This window comes from Oryctolagus cuniculus, chromosome 4 (assembly GCF_964237555.1).
Source record: "Oryctolagus cuniculus chromosome 4, mOryCun1.1, whole genome shotgun sequence".
Classification (NCBI taxonomy): Eukaryota; Metazoa; Chordata; class Mammalia; order Lagomorpha; family Leporidae; genus Oryctolagus; species Oryctolagus cuniculus.
In genome coordinates this window covers 109,921,127-109,941,511 of record NC_091435.1, presented here as the reverse complement: position 1 = coordinate 109,941,511, position 20,385 = coordinate 109,921,127, and the positions used below count along the sequence as shown (strand labels likewise).

Genomic DNA, 20,385 nt, shown 5'->3' with positions numbered 1-20,385 from the left:
CATTAGAATCAGGAAGCGGCCTCATGGGGAAGAAATCAGAATAAGGAAGGTGCTATGCTTTGAATATGGTTTGTCCCCCAAGCTCATGCTGCAGTTTAATCCCTAGAGTGTTATGTTAATGGTATGAAGAGGGTGGAAACTAAGTTGGACTATGCTATTTAGACTAAGATAGTATCACCTTGGGAAGGTGATTGGGTTTAGATAAAGTCATTTGGGTCGAGTCCTTATGATCGAATCTTAGTGGCTTTATAAGAAGGACAGAATCCAGACACATGCAGGCTCTCTGTCTGTTGCTATGTGATACCACGTGGCATCTTGGCCATCACCAGAGCTGAGCTGATGCTCACATCATGCCCTTGAACCTCTAAAACTGTGAACTAGGGGCCAGTGCTATGGCATAGTAGGCTAAGTCTCTGCCTGCGGTGCCAGCATCCTATATGGGTGCCAGTTCTTGTCCCAGCTGCTTCACTTTTGATCCAGCTCCCTGCTAATGGCCTGGGAAAAACAGCAGAAGATGACCCAAGTGCTTGGGCCCCTGCCTCCCATGTAAGAGACCTGGTAACAGTTTCTGGTTTCAGCCTGGCTCAGGCCTAGCTGTTGCAGCCATCTGGGGAGTAAACCAGCAGATGGAAGATTGCTCGCTCGCTCTCTGCCTCTCTTTCTCTATAGCTCTTTCAAATAAATAAATCAATCTTAAAAAAAAAAAAAAGACAACTACAGGAGGTTAAATATATAATTTACATTCTGAACACCTTGGGGCTGATTCATTATTCTCCACAATTGAGATAACTTGCTAACCTTTCTGACCAGTTACTCCTCTTTAGGGCTACACTAATTTTGCAGAATTATTAACGCAATCAGTTACATTTTATTCTGAACCATTGTATCTTTTTCAAGTGAGATTAAAGATTCTTCTTCCTAGGGCATTATAGATGATGCTGAACTTCCAATCCAGTCCCTGCTAATGCCCCTGGGAAAGCAGTGGAAGATGGCTCAAGTACTTGGATCTCTGAACCCACGTGGGAGACCCCAATAAAGCTCCTGCCTCCTGACTTCAGCCTGGCCCAATCCCTGCCTTTGCAGCCATCTCTCTCTCTCTTTCTCTCTCTCTCTCTCTCTGTAACTGTGCCTTTCAGATAAATAAAATAAATCTTAAAAAATGATTCTTCTTCCTTCGTTGTTTTTGTTCCTTTTTTTTTTTAAAAAACAAGTAATTCTCAGAGACACATCTTGAAATCCTTCTTCCAAGTTATTGATGGAGGGGGAGGTAGGCACACAGTTTGCAATTACTGGGTTAGGTAGTTCACAGCTGTACCCTATTGTTTCTGAAATACTCAAATCCAGTTTCTTTTGAGTCTCATCTTAATACTGGAAACCAACTTTACTATTTGCTTCTTGTCACAGAAGCATGGTTAGAGAGCTGTGATAACAAATAACACATTTTAAATAACAAATTTAGCTACTTAAATTTGTTATTTAAAATAAAATAAAAAATTCAACTTGTTATTGATATTAGCCACAGTTCAAGAACTCAACAGTTACATGGAGCTATAATTTCCCTAATGGACAATGCAATTATAGAAGATATCCATCACTGAGCAAAGTTCTATTGGATTGCTTTGGTCTAGAGACTCCAACATTTAAAAAAGCAAGATATTCTTGAATATTTTACATTCTATACCAAAGGCAAAAGAGTAGAGTGTTTTAATTTTTTGTTTGAGGAATCTAATGCTACTGAGATTCAGCAGTTATAATTAAGTGCAGTGATACAGAAAATTGAAGTGGAAGGTCTTTGCTGCCATTGTCCTGCCTTTCCACTTCACCCTTAGAGCCTGTCGCTCTTCAATTAGTAGGACTCTTCGCTGCTTGTAACAGAAGCCCATTCTGTCTAGCTAAAGCCAAGAAGGGGACTCAGTCCAAGGTTACAGGAGCATCCAAGGACAAGAACACAGCTCGGCCTCTGGAACAAACTGGAACCTAAGACTTGAGTCTTATCAACACTTTATCTGTTCCTCTCTTGTCTCCCTCCTTTGGGTTCTTCTCTGCAGACTGGCTTACTCTGCTTTTCCACTCCATGATGCAGGCAGGTCTGACCACCAGAAGTTCCCAAGGTTGTATTTCCTCTATTCAATCCACCAGCCAGGCCAGACCAGGCTCTTTCAGTGCTCATTCTAAATACCACTGGGAAGGTGCTCATTAATCTAGCTTGGTTCAGGTACCTATTTCTGGTCCAACTGGATGTTTCTCAAGACAAGCTCAAAAAATAGTTGTGTGCTATGGCTATGTGATGCAGAATGGGGGACAAGGAAATGGGGGCTAGGCAGCCAAGCCCCTGGAAAACCACTGCAGTTCTCACTCTACCATGTGGAGGCCTAGTATTTGCCACTTTAGCCATCCGCCCGAGCTCTCCTTCTCTGAGCTCTACCATGCATCCACTCTATTCCTCCACCTTCCTCTAACCAAAGTTTCTTTCTTTCTTTTTAAAGATTTATTTAATTATTTGAAAGTCAGAATTACACAGAGAGAGAAGGAGAGGCAGAGAGAGAGAGAGAGAAGGAGAGGCAGAGAGAGAGAGAGAGGTCTTCCATCCGCTGGTTCACTCCTCAATTGGCCACAACGGCGGGAGCTATGCCAATCCGAGCCAGGAGCCAGGAGCCTCTTCTGGGTCTCCCACATGGGTGCAGGGGCCCAAGGACTTGGGCCATCTTCTACTGCTTTCCCAGGCCACAGCAGAGAGCTGGATTGGAAGTGGAGCAGCCAGGACTCGAACAGGCGCCCATATGGAATGCCAGCACTGCAGACAGTGGCTTTACCCACTATGCCACAGTGCAGGCCCCCCAAAGTTTCTTTATTTTGTGTTTCATTACAATAGACTGCTCAATGTATCTGCTAGATGACTAGTTAATATAACACTGACAACTGTGACAAAGATGTAGAAAGTCAGACTACCAGTGTAATATTGCTTACTTTGAAGCATTGTTGTGAAGTTTGGAGGTTAAAAATAACAGTAATTATTAACAATCATGCTTATTTTATTCTAACACATTTTCAGTTTAACTTGGATCTTAATGGAAATAAAACGTCTTCTGGGAATTTTAAACACTATGTCCTAATGTAGTGAGGGAGAGATGGAATTGCTAGTGGCCCTCAAATCATATAACATAAACACTGATACCCTATTTTTAACAACATCCAGATTGATCCTCCATAGAACTCAGATTTAAAAATTGAATATTAATATTCTTACGATTGGAGGGGAAATATTTATCAAGTTGTATGATAATAGTGGCTGCATCATGGGGTTATTATGAGTATTACACGAGTTATTATACGTAAAATCCTTAGAACAGAGCCTAGCAATAGTAAACACTATATAAATATTAACATTGCTTATTATTCTTTAATTCATTGTTTCTTAATCTGAAGGTTGCAATGCATTCATAGTGTATTGAAATACAAACAATAGAATAAAATATCACAGAGCTTTGCACATATTAAGTGTATTACTCATCTTGTGGGTTGTGATAAGTGTTCCCAACCTGTGAGTTTCAATATTTGCTCTTTTTGACTAATTTGAATGTTCTTATAGCTCATTTGAATGTGTACCAAGAAGAGTGTGGAAATGAAGAATGGAAACTCCATTGATGTCAGTCAAGTGCATTTGGTTCTAATGCCTGTTCTGCTGATGTTGAACAATATGGTGTTTGACAAGTGACCTAAATTCTGCCTCAACTTTCTTTCTGTTAAAAGGGAATTTTTCGTAGGAGTATGTGAAACACTTTGAACTATTCAGTCTGGCACTACTTATTAGATAACATCTCTCAACTTGCAGGTTGTAAATCAAAGCTTGGCAATATCACAGGATTAATTATGAATCCTATTTTTTTCCTTTAGAAAAAAGTAAAAAGCCTTCTGATTTGCAGTGAATAAAATTTTGCTGCCCTTTCTAAATAGTTATGAAATTCCTAGACTTGATGAAATACACTTAATACTACATTGATTTTGGAAATTTTTGCAATTTAAACAATGAATATTTGAACATTTTGAACATGAACTTTTCCTATTTTACTCTTTCTAATTCTATCTTTTTGTGTTCTTTTTCTTTCCCTTCCAATTTCACAGAATCCAATCAAAACCTGAAAAAAAGAAGTGCTGTGTGACACAGTTGAGGGAGGGGGTGTTAATCGTTTTTAAGCATCTGGTTTTCATCTTAAGGCATGAAAATGGGACTTGGGACCTTGTAGGTCCAGTATTGACTTGGCAGATCAGAGGAAAAAGCAGTACTGAGGAGCAAGCCTACTTAATGAGGGGAGGGGACTTTACACTGGCTGGGACCAGCAGGACTGAACAAATACTGGGCAAGAAGGAAGAAGACTAAAAGTGCTCTGAAGAAGTGAAAGGCCATCATCATCCTGACAAATAGATAGAAATGAAAAGCTGCAGCAAAAAATGAGGTGGAGAAAGAAACGGTTAAGATTCTTTTGTGAAACTGAAGGATCTCCTAGCATGTGATTTGCTGCTAAAAAAAACAATTTCAAATTTTTGTTGTTGAGGATTAAGGAAGCAAGGGCAGAAGGATCACCGAGCTACAAGTGGTTTCTCTTCTTTGGAAAACAGCCTGGAACGACAAAGGAAAAACACAAAACAGCGATTGTATGCTGAATTAGCATTTGATATTTTTTCCCCTCCTCCTCTGTAAACACAATTTGAGCTTTTCATCCTACTGTATCCCTTATTTTCATATTATTTGTAATTAATATTAGCAGGTCATTACTGGTAGATCAGTAAGTGAAGACAAAAGGAAAGCATTTGTTCCAAACTATTTTGTCAAGTCACAGGCCAGAACTGGCCTTCAAAGGTGTAACCTCCACATTCTTGGTTTTTAGTATCAGCCAGCCATGAGGGCTGAAGGAGAAATTCTAGATCTCCTAGTTCCCGGTGAATTTTGCTCTTTATTGTACTAAATGGGAGAAGAAGGAATAAAGGGTAGCCCCTCGGTCCTTTGGAATTCTCACAAGCACACAGGCCCACCCTCCCAGTCAGGAAGGAGTGGCAGGGGGCCATCCGAGCCATCTCCTAGCTATTTCCTGACCAGTCCTGAAGCTGACTTCCCCGCTGATAAAGGCCATCAGTATGTGGAATTACAACATTCATTACCTCAACGTGCTTATTTTTTTTTCCAAGGCCTGTGTTTTCTGCGTCTGATCAATCTTCTTTTTTGGATAAAGAACCATTATTTATTTTCAGCGATTTTCTTTTCATGTTATACAATCAATTTTACTGATCAATTCTGAAAATCTTTCAGAAGGCCTGCAAAAACGCGGCTTAGCAAGTGTCTGGCCATCTGCTTCGGATCTATGCAAATGTACCCTGCTCAGTTTCACTTGCGTCCAAACCTGTACCTTTGAGGCCAAGACTTTGGGATTTCAAGGGCAAACTGAATTTTAATTTGGTACATTTTGTACTTTGACGACTGATGGGGAAAAAAACATGCTCTCAAAGCTTGACTGGGTCCAGCCACATTTGCCCATAACTGTTTCTCAAACCATCATACATAAAATCACCGGCAAAGAGCCTGTCCTCAAAAACAGATTCCTGGGGAAAGCCAATCCGAACACGGAAGGGAGATAAGGTGCTTGATTTCCAAAAGTCTATTTCCTGCCCAATTTATATTGCTTCGTAAGCCTTTGGACAGGCTAGCCAGTTATTTCTATGGCTGTAATGGACTACTCCACATTTGCCATTAATTGCAGTTTGGGAATCACTTTTTTTTTTTTTAACCAGTCGTCTTGGTTCCTAAAAATTCTTTTCATTAGACACAGGAGCCCAGCGCCCAGCGCTGACCAGGAGCCACGTCTCAGGACTGCCCAGTGTTTCTCACTGGATCTTCAGACAGGCCTTGCGAATGTTCTCGAGGCGAGAAAATCTATCCCCCCAGACTCGCAGATGCTGCTCTCCCCCCACTGGCTCTGCACAGAACATCATTATCTTTGCCGAGCTTCTGTCTCTATGGCAATAACAGATGGGAAGTGCTGTGGAATTATTCATGTTCAGAAAAGGAGGCAGGCAAGGAGGCGGCAAAGGTGGGGGGTGGTAGAAGGGGCGCGACCTAGGGGCATGGCGACGGGGGCGTCGGGCAGGGAACCTAGGCTGCGGGCGGGGTGAGGGGCTTAGGAGCCTTTGATGGACCCGTCGTGAGGAAAGGGGCGGGGGAGAGATGGACGAGCGTAGCAGTAGTATTCCCAGTCGGTCGACTCCAAATAGGGTCCCCCATGTGAGCCACCCTGAGCCAGTAAAACTAAGAAAAATTTAGAGAAGATGGGGGAGGGTGGGGTGGGGGCGAAGCCGGAGTCTCCTGTCCCCGGCTACTCGGTGGGCCATTTCAGTTCTCGATCTTGCGGTGGGGTGAAGAAAAGGGGATTTCTTGGTGTTTCCAAATATGACGGAACAGCTCCGCAGACTTCAGTATGCTAAGTGGCTGCCGGGGACCGCGTACCAGAAGACCACCCCGCACGTCCCCCGCGGCCACAGCCCGGGCTCCGAAAGTCGCGTCTTCCGCCCCACCTCATCTCGTCTCCCCGCCCGCCAGCCCTCAGTAAAACTGTAAAAACATGTAATTTACAGCTCCCTTCCGAAACCGAGAGTGTCTTCGGGTGGGGCGGGGCAGGAGGCTGCGAAGTCGGCTCAGAAATGTGTTCTCTCGGAGGTGCCAGAACTTTGGCCACCCCTCCCGCCCGGCCCGGCCCGGCCCGGCGGCGGCCGCAGGTCAGCCCCGGGAAGGCGTCTGGGTGGAGGCCGCCGGGGCAGGGAGGCGCGCTGGCAGCTGGCGGGGCGGCCGGGGCAGGAGGCCCCGCGGGGGCGAGGGGCGGCCGGGGCGGGAGGCCCCGCGGGGGCGGGGGCGGCTGCGCGGCGGGCCCGGGGGACCGCGCCAGCACGAGGGGCGCTGCGGGGCGGCCGCCGCCCGGCTACCTCCGGGGCGGGGCGGCGCGGCGCAGCTGCGGCCCCGCGGGGGGAGGGTCGCCCGCGCCTGACCTCGGGCGGCGGCGCGGTGCCGGGCGGGTCCTGCCTCCGCCCTGCCGGCTGCTGGGGTCGCGCACAGTGCACCGCGCGGCCGCCCTGCCCCTCCCTCCCTGTCCCGCGGCGGCCGAGCGGCAGGGCGCCCCCGGGTCTGGCCCGTCACCACAGAGCGGCGGGTGGGGCGGGGGCGGGGCGCTGGCGGCCCCAGACAGCCGGCTGGGCGACTCGAGGAAGGAAGGAGGGCGGGCGGCGGTGGGGGTGGGGCGGGGAGGGAACATCCTGTCTGCGCCGGGTGCACCGCAGACAGCGCCGCGCGCCAGCCGCCCAGACGGCGCGCGAGGCCAGGAGCGCCGGGCGCGCGCCTGGGGGGAGGGGCGCGCGCGCGCGCGGACCCTGCCAGGGGTGCCCCGAGGAGCTACAATAGGCCAGACGGCGCGCGCGTCCCCGGGGTGGGGTGGGGGGTCGGGAGCCGCCAGCTGGCGGCCACGGCGACGCCGGCGGGCCTGTGCGCGCGCGCGCGCGCGGCGCCGCCGCTGGCTCCGTGCCCCGCCCTTCCCCCCTCCCCGCCGCCCTCGCTCTCCCCCGGGCGGCCGGAGACGGCGGCGGCGTCTGCGGGAAGCCGAGTGTCTCCGCAGTGACGTGGGCGGGCCGAGGGCTCGGTGACGTCAGAGGGCTGTGTGTAGCGATGTGTGTGGGGTTCGGAGCGGCGCCGGCACTGCCGAAGGGAGCGGGCGAGCGGCGACGGCGGCGGCGGCGGGCACAGGTGCGGCTCCGGCTCGCGAGGGGCGCGCTGTGGGAGGCAAGGGGCTCGCGGCCTCCGGGGAGTCTGACGGGGCCACTGGGGCTGTGAGGAGTTAACAAAGCTCGTCGGGCTCCTCCAGGCGAAGAGGCCGGAGTCAGGGGGTCCTGATGCGCGGGGTCCCGGGTGGGGTCGGAGCCAGAGCGGGGCGCGGGGTGGGGGGTCCCGGGGCGGATCGCGCTTCCCTGACCTCGGACGGTGGGCGCCGGCGGGGGGAGGGCCCTGCACTTGACCTGAGCCGTCAGGACCCCGGCGACCGGGACGCCCGTCACCGCCTGCTCCTCTCCTCCCCCCGCCCGTCTGTGCTCGGCGGGGATGCCCTGGGCTCGACCCGGGCGGTCAGCGCCTGGCGGCGCGCGATGCGAGCTTGGCGCCGGACCTGCTCGCGGTCCCCTCTTCTCCCTGGCCCGGGGCGGGCGGGCGGAGGGGGGTGCGCAGCTTGGGGACGCCGGGGTAACACCCCAGAACTTCCCGGGGCGAGGGCGCGCGGGGGATTTCCACCGTCCTGCCCGCGGCCCCCGCAGTGGGGCGGTGTTGGGAGAGCACTTGGGGTTACCCTCCTTCGCGGGTGGGGGCTGGGGGACTCCTCCCTGTACTTCCCTGCACCTCCTCGAGCGCCCCCGGGCGTCCCGGGTCCCGGGTCCTTCCCCCACTTCAGGTGAGAACAGGGCGGGTGGCGGTACGTGGGCTGAGGACTGCGGGGTTTTAGGGGCGCCCCGGGTCTAGGTCATGCCCTCCTACTCTCTCCTTAGGCCAGGGCTGGCTGAGGTGTCCCTGAGGTGGCGACAGTCGGTACGGTGGGTAGTTAGCTTTCGTCCTTAATCCTTTGGGTTTTAAGGTAATTGCGGGGAGTTTGGGAAGCAAAAATTTCGGTTTATTGGATTTCTTTGGGATTTTCTCTCAAGAAGGAAGTGGAAGGGGAATCTTTTCTTTTTCCCTCCTCCTCCATTTGCATTCTTTGTAAGGTCTGTCTGCCTTGTGCTTTTTGTCCCGGATTAGTCTTGTTCAAGGATGGAGATTCCCAGGCTTGGAGTCTCTCTCGCTTTTGGCTTCCATTAAGCAAATTCGCTAACCTTTAAAGGGAAAGTTAATTTTTGCCTGCAGTCATTCCAGAAGAATAATTTACCCTAACTGGATGAATTAATGCACTTAAAACTGTAACTTAGTTACATATGGTAGATACAGTAACTTGGATATGATTTTTTCGGATTGAGCCGCCTTTTTTTTTTTTTTTTTTTTTTTATTAGGAGAGGAAGTAATGGATTTTTTTTAGTTAAGTGTTGCGGTTGACAAAGCCTCCGGTACTGAGTTTTAGTTCGGATGATCTGTTTAAGGTTCTTCGTATCCTGAATTTGAGTAGTCTTTCTCTTTTTGAGGGATAGTCTTGCTCCTTTCCCTGCTTTACAAATTGCTTTTCTATTTAAATAAGTGTTCTTCTAGTTAACTGTTATTAAAGAAATTACTCAAGTGTCACCTTTGGTAAAGTGAACACAGTTTAAGATTAAGAAACTGATTTCAAATTGACCCTTTGGCCTCTGGAACAAATTCAGATTTCATTCCCCTTTTTTTCTTCCAGATTAATTAAAAGAAGAATGAACTGTAATCCCTGAAGATAACTGGGCAATTTTTCATTAAATATCAATTTGAATTATGAACGTTTAGTGGAGTTAAAGGCTTTTCCTACTGGTGTGAGGATTTATACAAGTCTTCATTTTGCCAACACAGGCTAATGCCATCATTTTAGAGGAACTAATACTTACCCCAACACCTTTATGGTGTCAGCGGCAGAAATGAATCTGGTTACATCGTTTTGACTTGTGCTTGAGTCTAGATTTTATTGCACAAGTGATGGAATGAGCCTTCCATGTGTTTTACTTTAAAAGAACCAAACCAGACAATTGCATTGAATCTGGATATCTTGACTTGAGAAATTGGTAACTTTGTTTTGCTAAATGTGCCTGAAGAATTCAAGAAAAGAAAGGTTTCTTCAGAGGTGTGACTCTTAAAATCAATTACTAGAGCTAAAACAAGTTTTTCAGCATTTGCAGTAGAATTATACTAGGGTTTAAGCAGACACAAGCTAAAAGGTACGGAACCTATTGAATGAGGCGATTGCTTTGGAAGGTTTTCTATTAGTTAAGTTACCGTAAGTATTTGTGGACAGTACTTTTCTCCAGATAAGAAATTAATTGAAAATGCAAATCTCAGACTTAATTATTTAACACATTTTGTCTCAATGGAAAACCTACAGACAAACTTCTTGGTTCAAGGCTCAAATAAAAAACTGAATGGGATGGCAGATGATGGCAGCCCCCCCGTGAAAAAAATGATGACAGACATTCATGCAAATGGAAAGATGATAAATAAGGTGCCAACGGTGAAGAAGGAGCATGTGGATGATTTTGGAGAAGCGCCGATGGAGACTGACGGAGAGCATGTCAAGCGAACCTGTACTTCTGTGCCTGAATCTTTAAATCTAAATCCCAGTTTGAAGCACACGCTGGCACAGTTCCATTTAAGTAGTCAGAGCTCTCTGGGTGGGCCAGCAGCATTTTCTGCTCGCTATTCCCAAGAGAGCATGTCCCCTACTGTATTTCTGCCTCTTCCATCGCCTCAGGTTCTTCCTGGTCCACTGCTCATCCCTTCTGATAGCTCCACAGAACTTACCCAGACTATGTTGGAAGGGGAGTCTATTTCTTGTTTTCAAGTTGGAGGAGAAAAGAGACTCTGTTTGCCGCAAGTCTTAAATTCTGTTCTTCGAGAATTTTCACTTCAGCAAATAAATACAGTGTGTGATGAATTGTACATATATTGTTCAAGGTGTACTTCAGACCAGCTTCATATCTTAAAGGTCCTGGGAATACTTCCATTCAATGCCCCGTCTTGTGGGCTGATCACATTGACTGATGCACAAAGACTCTGTAACGCTCTGTTGCGGCCACGAACTTTTCCTCAGAACGGTAGCGTACTTCCTGCTAAAAATTCATTGGCCCAGTTAAAGGAAACTGGCAGTGCCTTTGAAGTGGAACATGAATGCCTGGGCAAATGTCAGGGTCTGTTTGCACCCCAGTTCTATGTTCAGCCTGATGCTCCATGTATTCAGTGTCTAGAGTGCTGTGGAATGTTCGCACCTCAGACATTTGTGATGCATTCTCACAGGTCACCTGACAAAAGAACTTGCCACTGGGGTTTTGAATCAGCCAAATGGCATTGTTATCTTCATGTTAACCAAAAGTACTTAGGAACACCTGAAGAAAAGAAACTGAAGGTAATTTTAGAAGAAATGAAGGAGAAATTTACCATGAGAAATGGAAAGAGAACTCAGTCTAAGGCAAGTTTGTTTTATAATAAACAATTTTGAATAATGGAAATGGTTTACTTTGAAGTCAGAAATCTCTTTAGTGTGTAACTTCACCTGTCAAGAGATTTAGTACTGATAACAACAAAACATTGATCAGTGTGCTATGTTTCTATTGTAATTTTTAGGCTATAAAATATTTTTTCTGTATGTTTTCTCATTTGACCTTCCAGATAACCTTGTGAATGAAGTAGGATTACTCCTATTTTATAGATAAGAAAATGAAGTTAAGAAAATGAAATGACCCTTCCAAAATTATGTATCCAGGGAGTGGAAGAGTTGGGGCGACTGTCTCAAATCATACCCTTTCTTTTTCACACATCCTGCTTCTTGAAGACAAAATCTGTTTTTTTTCCTAGGACTAAAGATAATTTACACTTAGCTATTATCTCCATATACAAAAGATAATAATGGCAAGCCACAACACTTCAGGCTTTGGGCTTCAGATAACAGTTTTCTTTTTTCTTTTTCTTTTTTTTTTTTGACAGAGTGGACAGTGAGAGAGAGACAGAGAGAAAGGTCTTCCTTTGCCGTTGGTTCACCCTCCAATGGCTGCCGCGGCCGGCGCACCGCGCTGATCCAAAGGCAGGAGCCAGGTACTTATCCTGGTCTCCCATGGGGTGCAGGGCCCAAGCACTTGGGCCATCCTCCACTGCACTCCCTGGCCACAGCAGAGAGCTGGCCTGGAAGAGGGGCAACTGGGACAGAATCCGGCGCCCCGACTGGGACTAGAACCTGTTCTTTTGGCGCCGCAAGGCAGAGGATTAGCCTACTGAGCTGCGGCACTGGCCCAGATAACAGTTTTCAAAGGTACACCCATGATTTTGTGACTTTATGACTCTAGTAACCAAGACTTATAAAAGATTTATTTATTTATTTGAAAGGCAGAGTTACAGAGAGGCAGAGAGGGAGAGGATGAGTGAGATCTTCCATCTGCTGGTTCAATCCTCAAATGGCTGCAACGGTGAGGGCTGGGCCAGGCCGAAGCCAAGAGCAAGGTGCTTCCTCTAGTCTCCCACATGGGTACAGAGGCCTCAGTACTTGGGCCATCCTTTGCTGCTTTGCCAGGCGCACTGGCAGGGAGCTGGATGGGAAGTGGAGCCAGGAGTTGACCCAGTGCCCATATGGAATGCCAGCACTGTAGGCGGTAGCTTTTACCTGCCATGCCACAGAGGCAGCCCCTGACTATTTTAAAACAAAGAAATACTTTATTATGACACAGATAAAATTTTGTTTTTGACTAATGACGTAAAAAACTGTCAACAAAGATATCATTAACTTGTTTTTTTTTTCCCCGTTGTGTTATATGGCAGATAAAACTGATATTTTTATTCTGATTTAAGATTTTTAGTGCTTGGGCAATCCACAAGATTTGGGTTACTAAATATTCAACTTGTTGGTCTGATTACTTTATGTATTTTCCTAGTTTGCTAAAATGGATATATAATTAATGCTAAGTGTTTAAAATATAGCAAACATTGCTCTTACAGTTTTACATGTATAATTACAACAAAAGACTGGCTATGTTTTGTTTGACAAATTCTGATTTTTCCATTATTTAATTTTGATTCCTTGAAATACCTCTGCTGCTTCTATTTTTAGAGACTGAATGAAGCATATTGAATGAATGAAGGTTATTTACAACAAATTTAAGAGTTTTGACTAGAAACTAAGATTTGGTGTCATACTCGTTATTATGGTGTCTTTAAGGTTTTAAGGAAAAATTAGTGAATGATAAAGTGGTTTACTCCTGAAGTTCAGTGAAGCTAATTTGAGACTCTCATTAGGGTTGTTTATAGCTTACTACTTCCAAAAGGTGTATACTTCAGAATTCCTTGCCAGTGGCAGCTAGATAAGTTTATGTTCTACAGGTGCAGCTATTAACTGATTTTAAAGCAGGAATGACTGAATCAAGCTTCAGAGTGTGGAACTGGCTTTTAGTGGCCTTGTCCAGTGCTGAAGTGTGTGTTCAGAGATAAACTATATTCTCAAATTATGGAATGGGCCTTTTCACTCTCCAGATGGCCGCAATGGCCGGAGCTGCGCCGATCAGGAGCCAGGAGCTTCTTCCTGGTCTCCCATGCCAGTGCAGGGGCCCAAGGACTTGGGCTATCTTCTACTGCTCTCCCAGGCCATAGCAGAGAGCTGGATTGGAAGAGGAGCAGCTGGGACTAGAACTGGCGCCCATATGGGATGCCGGCGCTTCAGGCCAGGGTGTTAACCCACTGTGCCACTTCGCTGGGGGCTTGACTTTTACATGTCTGTAGATGGCCACCTTATTTGCCGTATAGTCTTGCTTAAATCTGTTAACTCTGACAGTATTTTAGTGATAGACTTCTTTGCCTAATTTTTGGCCCTTTGTGGGAATTGTGATACAGATTAAAAAAGAAAATGGATGAATTTGCTTAACTGAAACTGAACATGCTAAAATTGAAACCATCCTTCATCGGGGTATCGTCCCTATTGTCTTTGAATTTGTCAATTTGAATATATTTTTTATTTTGGGAAAGTGTTAGATTTTTCCCCTGCTTTTTGTTCTGTTATTTTTTGCAATATTTAAGCAATAGTTATTGCTTCCAATTTTGTGTAAATTCAAGGAATTTTAAGGGAATTTAAGAAAACCCAGAACAAGTGAATTTTATTTTGAAAAAGATTTATTTAGTTGTTTGAGAGTCAGAGTTAGAGAGGAGACAGAAATTGATTGATCTTCTATCCACTGGTTTACTCTGCAGATGGCTGCAACAACCAGGGCTGGGCCAGGCCAAAGCCAGGAGACAGGAGCTTCATCTGGATCTCCCATGTGGGTGGCAGGGGCCAGACACTTGGATTATCTGTTGCTACTTTTCCCAGGCCATTAGCAGGGAGCTGGATTGGAAATGGAGCAGCTGGGACTCAGCCAGCGCCATATGGGATGCCAGCATTGCAGGCGGTAGCGGCTTTAACTGCTACGCCACAATGCTGGCCTTGGGACAAGCAAATTGTTTAAGAAATTTTTTGAAGTTCACTTTCTAGAGAGACAGAGATTGATTGATCTATCTTCTTTCTGCTGGTTTACAGCCCATATGGCTACAAAAACCAGTGTTGGGCCAGGCTGAAACCAGGAGCCTGGTATTCCATCCTGGTTTCCCACTTGCGTGGCAGGGGCTGAATTACTTGGGCCGTCCTCTGCTGCCTTCCCAGGCACATTAGCAGGAAGCTGGATTGGAATCTGAGCAGCTGAGACTCCAATAAGCACTCAGATGTGAGATCTCAGTATCATCCATAGTGGTGGCTTAACACACTGCCCCACAGCTTGGGCTCCCTTGGTTCACATTTAATACATATTTGAGTGGTTGTTTTATTGTGGCTTGCCACTGCACACTTTAAAAATGTGTTCCTCGGGGTTGGCACTGCAGTTTAGCAGGTAAAGCCGGCAGTGCCGGCATGCCATGTGGGTGCCGGTTTGAGTCCCAGCTGCTCCACTTCCAAGCCACCTTTCTGCTATGGCCTGGGAAAGCAGGTGAGGATGGCCCAGGTCCTTGAGCCCCTGCACCCACATGGGAGGCATGGAGGAAGCTCCTGGCTCCTGGTTTCATATCTGCTCAGCTCCAGCCATTGCAGCCATTTGGGGAGTGAACCAGCAGAAGACCTTTCTTCCCCTCTCTCTCCGTGGCTCTACCTCTCAGACAAGTTTAAAAATATTTAGATTTCTAATATTCAGATTGGAACACTGTTAGGTAAGTTAAACAACATATTTTTACTGCATGTAGGGAAAAAGAATCTTTAGATTTGTGATGCAAGTAGGTGACCTAAAGATACTAGCTTTAAAAAATTTTTCCCTGAAAACATGTATTTTACTTCCTTACTACCTTTAGTTTTGCATTTGCATTTCACTTCTTCATTTCTGTAGGAGTCATTGGAATAAAAATAATAACAAAACTTTCTTCCCTATCACAAATGATTATACTTTTCTTCAGGAGCCTGGCTTGTCAAAGTTACTTAATGAAATTTATTTGAAAGGCAGGGCAACAGAGAGAGGGAAAGACAAAGAAATCTTCCATTTGCTGGTTCAGTCCCAAAATGGCTATAATTAGCCCAGTCCTGGGCCAGGCCAAAGCCAGGGGCCAGGAACTATACCCTGGAGTTCTGCATGGATGACTTGAGCCATCTTCCACAGCCTTCCCTGGCACATGAGCAAGGAGCTGGATTAGAAATGGAGTAGCTGGGGGCCGGCGCTGTGGTGTGACAGGTAAAGCTACCACCTACAGTGCCAGCCACCCATATGGGTGCTGGTTCGAGTCCCAGCTGATCTGCTTCCTGATCCAGCTCTCTGCTGTGGCCTGGGAAAAGCATTAGAAGATGGTCCAAGTCCTTGAGCCCCTGCATCCTTGTGGGAGATGATGAAGAAGCTCCTGGTTCCTGACTTTGGCATGGCACAGCTCTGGCTATTGTGGCCAGCTGGAAAGTGAACCACTGGTGCCCATATTGGATACTGGCACTGCATGCAGTGGCTTTACCTGTTATGCCACAGCACCGGCCCCCATAGTTGTTTATACACAGTAATTATGCTAGTTGGCTATCTGTTAGCAAGAAAAGATGAAACTGGTTTGTTAGAAGAAATGCAAGATATTTTCTGAATCATTTTATTAGACTTGAAACCCAAAATATTACGATTTGTTCTTTAGAGGTATTGCCCATTGTGATTACTTGATTGACATTAAGGTTTGGATGATGGAGACAAACGTAGACCTTTTTCAATTGGTTAAGAGTTTTTTTAGAATACATTTCTCATTTCTTACTGGGCCTTTGTAATGAGTTCAGAGTAATTTTAGATTTTGGAGTTCATTCTGCTAACAGCAGGATTTGTAGATCCTCCTTCTGGCATTTTTTGGGAATCTGTGTCATGGCTTTGGGAATAGTGCCCTCTATTGTTTAAGAAATACATCTTTTATTTTTACTATTAAGAAAATGAAGATGTTGGGGCCTACACTGTGGGGCAGTGGGTTAAGCCACAGCCTGCAGTATTGGCATGGTGTATGGGCACCTGTCTGAGTCCCAGCTGCTCCTCTTCTGATCCAGCTCCCTGCTTATGCCTGGTAAAGCAGCAGCAGATGGCCCAAGTGCTTGGGCACCTGCACCGATGTGGGAGGCCTGGAGTAAGCCCCTGGTTTCTGGCTTTGGCCTGGCCTGGCCCTGGGTGTTGCAGCCATTTGAGGAATGAACCACCAGATGGAATTCTCTCTCTCTCTCTCTCTCTCTCCCTCTCCCTCTCCCTCTCCCTCTCTCCTTCTCTACCCCCTCTCCCCCTCTCCCCCTCTCCCTCTCCTTCTTCCTCTCCTCCCTCCCTCCCTCCCCTCCTCACTCTCTCACTCTGACTCTACCTTTCAAATAAATAAGTAATCTTTTTAAAAAGAATGAAGCCATTAACGTTCTTTTTTAAGCTTGTGATAAAAAACTTAGAAAGTTGTCCTTTTGATCTAAGTTCCTCATCAGACTACAGTTTGTCATCCATGCAGCCTTTCTCATCTGGGGTTATGTGAAGGGAGAATTAAGCCCTATAGAAAATGATCTGACTGATGTTTCTTGTGTGTTCTCTCAGAGTTGGTACATAGTTGAATGCATTAGAAAGAGGTTAATTTATGCATACAGTGGATGCATTGGGGCATTTTTAATTCTCTTGAGAACCCAACTTACGAAGTTTAGTGTAAAAAATTTTTAAATTTTTAGTCACTCCCCAAATGCCTGAAGCCAGCAGCCGAGACATCAACCCAGGTCTCCTATATGAGTGGTAGGAATCCAACCACTTGAGCCATCACTACTGCCTTCTAGAGTCTGCAATAGCAGGAAGCTGGAGTCAGGAGCTGGAAGTGAGATCTGAACCCAGGCACTTTGACAGGCAACATGGGCGTCCCAACTAATGTCTTGGTCGCTAGTCCGGGGGCTGGCATTGTGGCCTAGTGGATAAAGCTGGCAGCTGCTGCACTTATGATCCAGCTCCCTGATAATGTGCCTGGGAGAGCAGTGGAGGATAGCCCTTGGACCCCTGCACCTGCAGAGGAGACCCAGAAAAAGCTCCTGGCTTTAGTCCAAACATTTACCCCCAATCTACTTTTTGATTACTGTCAATTAACATTATTTGAAAGCCAATGATTTTTTAAGCATATGTGTTGAAATGAGAAAAGTGGAGCCTGAGGTTTATACTGATTAAAATTTCTGACAAATATTTCAGTGAAAATATGTATATGACATTGAGATTTCCAAGTACTTACAATTTTAATGGATTAAACACCACATAATTCCAATATAAAAATTTTTTGTTCTGGGTGTGGTTGGAGCAGTAGTTAAGATGCTATTTGGAATGCCTGTATCCCATGTTGCAGTGCCTAGGTTCAAGCCTGGCTATGCTCCTGATTCCAGATTCTTGCTAATTTGAAGGGGGCACCAGATGATGGCTCAAGTGCTTGGGTCTCTGCAACACACATGGGACACCTGGATTGAGTTCTGGACTCCTGACTTTGGCCTGGCCCAGCCCTGGATATTGTGGGCATTTGAGGAGTGAACCCGAGTCTTGCCTTTCAAATAAAAAATAAAAATAAATTTTTAAAAAATTAAAAATTTAAAAAATTTTGTGAAGTTCCAGGAGTTAATTGAACTGTAATTAGTTGGTTCCTTTTCCTTCAGGTTGTTTATACCTTGGAGTGATGTGTTGCTCATTTCATAAGATGGATTTAAGATAATAGCTGTGCATTGATTATAGAGCCTTTACTTTTCCTTTGAGCATTTTTAAGCACTTCAAACCTAGAATGAACTCTGTGAGGTTGGTGGTATGAATGACTTATATAGTCGATGGGGGCAGCAGGCATTTTTGTGCCTTCTGAAGGTTCATCTTTAGTAAGTTAGTACAGATGCCTAGTTTTGCATTGGGTTGATTAATACTAGTGATACAATAAAGTGGGGTGCAAGGCATAGACTTAAAATCTCATAAGTAGCTATTTGCAACCTTGTAACAATATTCCCTTTCATTTGTCCAAACTCTTATTCACAGTATGTTGGAATTATTGAGGAAACGTGATCCTGTACTGAGGGATTTGGTTTTCTTTCAGTAAGAGTTGTTGGCAGCTGTCTGGTTGGGTGTCTTCTGTATACTTCTGAAATCATTTATTGACCACTTGAATGTTTTAGTACTAAACATAGTAGAAAGACCCTAGCAGGTATAATCACTTTATACCTAAGAAATTATTTCCAGCTGTGTGTCTAGTTATGTGTTTGGTTAGTAAGATTGCTAATAATTTATGTTGGGTTAGTACAAAATAATATGAATTTAATATGCATTATATTTTATTTCTTGTGTAAACATACCATTAAGAGGATAGACTTAAGTTTAACCAACCTACTATTCTTATGTACACAGAAATTTAATAATTAATCTTCGACCATTTATAGCACTTAAAAATATTTGAAATATAGAGAGGGGCAGATCTTCCATCTACTTGTTCAGTTTACTGATTGTGATAGCTAGGGCTGGGGTAGGCCAAAGTCAGGAGCCCAGAATTCAATCACAGTCTCCCATGTGGGTGGCAGAGACCCAAGTGTTTGAATAATTGCTTGCTGTTTCCCAGGCATATTGGCAGGAAGCAGGGGTTGGGAATGGAGCTGGGGACTTGAACCCAAGCACTCCAGTATGGAATATGAGTGTCCGAAATGGTGTCTTTTAACTGCTGCACTTAATTTTCCATATACTTTTAAAAGGCTGAATTCTTTCGTTGGAATTTTTGAAATTCCACCAGTATTTTGAGGCAGTGTCTTGATTTCTTTAATCAGTTTGTCATTAATATTAATTAAAAAATGTAATATTAATCTAACACTATAAGTAAAAACTAAAGTGCCAGCTAAAAGTTTACTGTTAAAAATCAGTCTAGCCGGCGCCACGGCTCACTAGGCTAATCCTCCGCCTTGCGGCGCCGGCACACCGGGTTCTTGTCCCAGTCAGGGCGCCGGATTCTGTCCCGGTTGCCCCTCTTCCAGGCCAGCTCTCTGCTGTGGCCAGGGAGTGCAGTGGAGGATGGCCCAAGTGCTTGGGCCCTGCACCCCATGGGAGACCAGGAGAGAAGTACCTGGCTCCTGCCATCGGATCAGTGCAGCAGCTATTGGAGGGTGAACCAACGGGAAAGGAAGGCCTTTCTCTCTGTCTCTCTCTCTCACTGTCCACTCTGCCTGTCAAAAAAAAAAAAAAAAAAAAAAAAATCAGTCTAGAGATTTTGGTTTTTTTATGTACAGATTGGAATTTTTTTAATGAATAGTGTTGAGTAGGTTGAATTGCTCTTGTATTTAGAAATGGCTGTGCCATTTAAATGTATTGCCATATTTATTTTTTTGGTAAATGAAATCAAGCTTTAAATTGTTTGTATTATGAGACTAATAAACATTGTATCACTAAAATACAGTGGTTCTTTACTGGGACGTCTGATTTCAAAAAACATTCGCAATTTTTTACTTAGTTTAAATGATCTTTTACTGCATATTTTGAATTACTTAGATTTTGCTTTCATACACAAGAATTATTTGGAGTTTTATGATTTAGAGGATGAACCTTTGGAATGAAATAATGCCTGAAATTTTGCTTATTTTTTTAGGATGAAAATGCCATGTGTTCATTTTAGAGTAGATAATGGTGGGGGAGGTCGGTGATAAAAACATTTTAAAATGTTAAGCCTCTAATTAATGCAACCACTCTGCCGAGTAATACAATGTATTTAATATATAAAGAAATAAATTATTGTCTTGTTGAAAGGTAAGAAAAAAGGCAGTAGATGCACATGTCTCAGAATCTAATTTTTATTTCTGATCATTAGTATTACTGCTATGCAATTTAATTATATTGTTTTTTTTGAACACCTAATTTGTATGTTGACACAAATGCAGACTAGATGAGAAAATCAGGCATGTCTGTGAATGTTTTGTTGTGTAATATGTGTTTTTCTTAATTGTTTTTAATATGCAGTTAGGATAATTTGTTATAAATGTGTTTATGTCCTGCCACAGAATGCTAGGTAAAATTAACTTGCAACATTTTATCAAGGTTAGTGTTGTGCATTTCTCCATAATAAGCATTATTTAATTTGTTTATCTGGTGAAATACCCCATAGACACAGGTGGGCTTCTTTGGTGCTTCTTAAAGTAGAAAGATGTTAGATGTGAAAGAGACTGTCTTGTGAGGTTTGTGGTGGTAGAG

The 20,385-nt window shown here is 45.0% G+C and overlaps 1 protein-coding gene and 1 long non-coding RNA gene across 5 annotated transcripts in view; one reads left to right on the top strand and one right to left on the bottom strand.

Moving 5' to 3' along the window:
* Nucleotides 1–706: 706 nt before the first annotated feature.
* LOC103350448 (uncharacterized) overlaps nt 707–20,385 on the bottom strand; it is a 47,301-nt gene continuing 27,622 nt past the window's right edge. Inside the window, exon 3 of one of the 2 annotated variants that reach the window (XR_007924599.2) lies at nt 707–4,618. This is a non-coding gene — a long non-coding RNA (uncharacterized lncRNA). The remainder of the gene's footprint in view (nt 4,619–20,385) is intronic. The other variant, XR_007924601.2, reaches the window with a different exon arrangement.
* SKIL (SKI like proto-oncogene) overlaps nt 6,656–20,385 on the top strand; it is a 40,842-nt gene continuing 27,112 nt past the window's right edge. The window contains exons 1-2 of one of the 3 annotated variants that reach the window (XM_070072528.1): nt 6,656–6,765; nt 9,393–11,147. In XM_070072528.1, the coding sequence (XP_069928629.1) occupies nt 10,053–11,147 (1,095 nt within the window). In that variant the 5' untranslated portion in view covers nt 6,656–6,765; nt 9,393–10,052. Of the gene's footprint in view, nt 6,766–7,642; nt 7,781–8,472; nt 8,614–9,392; nt 11,148–20,385 lie in introns of those variants that run through there. The other 2 variants (XM_070072529.1, XM_070072530.1) reach the window with 2 other exon arrangements.